At 37.8% G+C, this 4,537-nt stretch overlaps 1 protein-coding gene across 2 annotated transcripts in view; it reads right to left on the bottom strand.

Moving 5' to 3' along the window:
• The window catches only part of TBC1D2B (TBC1 domain family member 2B), a 95,267-nt gene that overhangs the window by 35,839 nt on the left and 54,891 nt on the right, over nucleotides 1-4,537 (bottom strand). For both annotated transcript variants that reach the window (XM_012801845.2, XM_023510071.1), the window contains exon 4: nucleotides 864-1,027. In XM_012801845.2, coding sequence (XP_012657299.1) covers nucleotides 864-1,027 — 164 coding nt within the window. The remainder of the gene's footprint in view (nucleotides 1-863; nucleotides 1,028-4,537) is intronic.

The raw sequence follows: 4,537 nt of genomic DNA, 5'->3' as shown, positions 1-4,537 counted from the left end.
GGCTGGGGATTCGAACCCGCCACCTTAGGTGTACGTGGCTGGCGCCTTAGCTGGTTGAGCTACAGGCGCCGAGCCATCCTTGTCAAACTTAACAGTCAACCCGGGATCTGGGTCAGCCTCTGAATCTAATTGCCATACACAGGAAACACAGCGCAGGGAGGAAGTGCTAAATGACCCCACAAAAACACAATTAGCAAAATCCAGATGTGGGGAATTCCTCAGCATGAAGAGCTGGTTTGTTCAACACATGTGGCAAGGGAAAGGGAAGGAAAAAAGACAGGGAAGGGTCAGTCTAAAGACCTAAGAAGATTATCAGTTAAATCCAATGTGTGGCCTTGTCTGGCTCCTCTGTTAACAAACTGACTGTAAACAGACATCTATGAAATAATTAGGGAATTTAATGATACAAGAATTTATTGTAACTGTTTTTAGATATAATAATGAAGTTATGGTTTGTAAAAAAGAGTCATTATCTCTTAGAGAAACATCCTACAGCATTTGCAGAGGCAAAGAACCAATGTCTAGAATTTACTTTAATATAATCCAGAGGATGTTAAGTCCAGGGAGGGGTAGGAGATTAGAGGCGATACAGAGGGAAAAACTTCAACCATAAGTTTAAATTTGTGGAAGGAGGATGAGGTACAACAGAACTTACAGTACTATATTCTCTTTTGGGGGGTACATTTCAGATATCTATAAATAAAGTTTTCTTAAATCAGTATTTCCATGAAGAGCACTGTGACCTCTAGGTTCTCTATCTCCCAAGAAGGCTTACAAAATACCTACTAATAAAGATTCTCCCACTTCCTGACGTTAACAGACGGCAATGGAGAGAATGACAGATAAAGGAACTACGTTACTACCTTTGTTTCCTTCAGATGCTGGTTTCTTCTTTTCTTCCTGTACCACGGACTCCTCCAGGTCCTTAGGGGTTGGATCTAGCAGTTCCCACTCTTCACTGGTATAAAACACAGTCCTCCGACTATCATTATGTCCTCTCCCAGGACGGAAAGAAGACATTGAATTTCTATTTGGAAAAAACATACATGTTATCTTTTTTTAAAAAAAGTAAAAATGTATATATATGTCACGTGTATAAGATTGGCAAAAATTAAAAGAACCAATAATACTGAATGTTGGTGGAAGATAAGAAGAAATGAGAACTCTGCTGACGGGGTACTATTACCACAGAAAGTAATTCAGCAATGTAGTTGTTAAGCTAAAGGGCTGTCTACCCGAGAAGCAGCATTTCCTACATGTACACAAATACACACGTGCACAAAGAAACCCTTACAAGAACACTCACTACAGCATCATTCACGGTAGCCAAGAACCCCGCCCAAAGTACAACAGCCTAAACATCACCAAAGGAAGAATGTAGCACATCCACCCAATCAAGTACTAGATGGCCCTTAAAATGATTTTGTTCAACAAATATTTACTGAGTGCATACTGTGTGCCAGACACTATTCCCAGATGCTTGAGATATCATGGTGAATGAAATCCAGCAATACCCTTGGCATTGTAGAATGTATATTTAAACTGAAGCTCCGTGTATCAAAGGAGTAAGTGTTAAATGTCATATCAAAAAAGACATTAAAGAATAACAGGTAAAGCATGATACTGTTTTAAATCTTCAAATGATACTATTAATAGAGATTATTTTTTTTTATTAAATGTTAGCTGTGTACATTAATGCAATCATAGGGTACAGTGTGGTTTTTTTCATATAATAGAGATTATTTATGAATACATACATATACAGTAAAACTTTTTAAAAATACACACATGAATGATAATTATTAAATATAGAATACTGGCTATCTCTATAAAGGGAAAGAGAACATTAGGACCAAGACGAGAGGACTTTAACTGTATCTGTAATGTTTTAAATTGTTTTTAAAAATTCAGCAGACATATTACAAAACCATAAAACTGAGCAGTCACTATCTGAATAATGAATATGCTACATACTTCCCTATGTGCTTAAGTATTTCATCAGAAGTTTTAACAACAAGGTTGGGATTTCTGCTTCCAGGGAAGATGGAATAATAAAACTAGGTTTACTTCCTCCTGAAAAGTTAAAAACTGAACATATAGGAAACAATAGTTTTCAGATACTGCTCTGCAGGCAGCACTGGACAGCAATCCTGAGAGAGGGAAAGCAAATGAGCCAGCCCCGTACTGACTAGAGGCAATTTCTAGGCTACAGGGCAAGCAGAGGCAGCCCAAAGGAGCCCGGCATCTCCTCGAGTTGAAAAGACAGGACAAGGAGCCCCAGGCAGCTGCAGTCCACAGGGCAGAGCTGTGCAGAGAGGTGCTGCAGAGATCTCAGGTGGTCCCTGGTGTCTTCAGCTAAGTACTGAGCAGGGCTTGAATATAGAAAAGCTACAGAGAATGAGGGAAGAAGCAAAGGGAACAATTCTTGACGCTCACATAGGGCTGAATATAGTGCTCAGTCTCATTAATCAAGAGAGGAAAACCTCACAGCTCACAAGGCATCAGAAAGAATATTCAGAAAGGTTACTGACATTATCCCTAGACTAAAGCCTGCTCTCATCCTACCTAAAAAAGCTTAAAATCAAACTTCAAAAGGATCAAAGTGTTTCCAAGTAATTTAACTACATCTGAGAATAAACCTCAAGAGTTTTATGGCAATACAAAAAAATTTAGCACACAAAAAGGTAAATCTCATAGTATCTGGTATCCAATAACAAAATTACCAGTCATGTAAAAATTACCCATAATGAGAAGAAAAACCAATCAATAGGAAAAGGCTCAGAAATGAAAAATTATAAAACCAGTAGACAAGGACTTTAAAATTTATAACTGGGCTTGGTGCAGTAGCTCACACCTATAATCCTCACATTTTGGGGAGGTCAAGGCAGAAGGTTCGCTTAAGCCCAGGAGGTGGAGTTTGCAGTGAGCTAGGCTGACACCAATACACTATATAGCCCAGGCAACAGAAAAGATGCTCTCTGTCTCTCTCAAAAAAAGTTGCAACTATATTCCTCACGTTCTAAAAGCTGGAAGAAAGAATGAACATGTTAGAGGTATGGATGGTGTTTAAAAAAAAGAATTCAAATAAAATTTCTAGAGATAAAAACAATAGTATCTGTGATGAAAAAATACACTAGATGGGAATAAGAGTAGACTTAAAGATTGTAGGAGGAAAACTGAACTTGATGATACTACAATAGAAACAACTTGAAATAGAAATAAAGGAAACAAAGAAAGGAAGGAAGGATGGACGAATCAGGGAGCAATGAGACTACGTCAGGTGGTCTAATATACATCGTAAGGGAGTCCTCAAAGGAGAGAAGGGGAAGAGACGAAGTAAAAGTATGCGAAGAAATAATGGCCTCAAGATTTGCAAATCTGATGAAAACTATAAACCCACAGATCAAAGAAGCTTAACAAACTTTAAGCACAAAAATCATGAAGAAAACTGTGTCAAGGGACATCATAACCAAATCGCTTAAAAGAAATAATTTAAAATAATTTAATTACAAACCTAATTTGTGAAAGAAAGGCATAATCAGATTTTAACTGTCAAAAGGTAATAACGTGGCTGGGCACAGTGGCTCACGCCTGTAATCCTAGCACTCTGGGGGACTGAGATGGGAGGATCGTTTGAGCTCAGGAGTTCAAGATCAGCCTGAGCAAGAGTGAGAACCCATCTCTACCAAAAATAGAAAAATTGGCCACCAGGCATTTTGGTGGGCATCTATAGTCCCAACTAATCAGGAGGCTGAGGCAGGAGGATCACTTGACCCCAGAGTCTGAGGTTGCTGTGAGCTAGCCTGGGCAACAGAGCGAGACTCTGTCTCAAAAAAAAAAAAAAACCCAGAAGTGCATTGATGTACATAGTTACCATTCAATAAAAAAAAAGAAAATAAAGAAACACTAAAACAAAATAGCAAAATGGATTAGAGAATAATAGTTATTGTAAAAAGGATGCATCAGCCATCTTACAAAAGCTCCCAATGGCCAAAGCTAGTTTGAGTCATAAAATGAGTAAAGATAACCAATTAATTAAAAAAAAAAAAAAAAGAAGTTAAGATGTACGTGTTTATTATGAAAACACATCTCACATTAATTAAATTTTTAAACTAAAAAATCATTGAGTTGACATGAATCACCTTACTTATAGATATATATATTACTTTAATATATCCATACTTATTAAAGGCCATAAAAGAAATGAAATATGAAATCATTCAACAATATAGAGAAGTCTCCAAAATATCATGTTTAAGAAGACTACATACAGCATGGTTCAGTTTATATGAAATTCCTTTTTTTTTGAGATGGGGTCTCACTTTGTTGCCCACATTGGTCTCATTTTCCTTGTGGTCTAAAGTGATCCTTCCCTCTCAGTCCCCTGACTAGCTGGGATTACAGGCACACTCTATTGTGTCTAGTTTATGGGATGAAATTCTTTTTTTTTTTTTTTGAGACAGAGCCTCAAGCTGTCCCCCTGGGTAGAGTGCCGTGGCATTACAGCTCACAGCAACCTCCAACTCCTGGGCTCAAG

This window comes from Otolemur garnettii, unplaced genomic scaffold (assembly GCF_000181295.1).
Source record: "Otolemur garnettii isolate 467f Iridium unplaced genomic scaffold, OtoGar3 scaffold00011, whole genome shotgun sequence".
NCBI lineage: Eukaryota > Metazoa > Chordata > Mammalia > Primates > Galagidae > Otolemur > Otolemur garnettii.
Note: the sequence above shows the minus strand (reverse complement) of the source record. Positions and strands in the feature narration are given on the sequence as shown.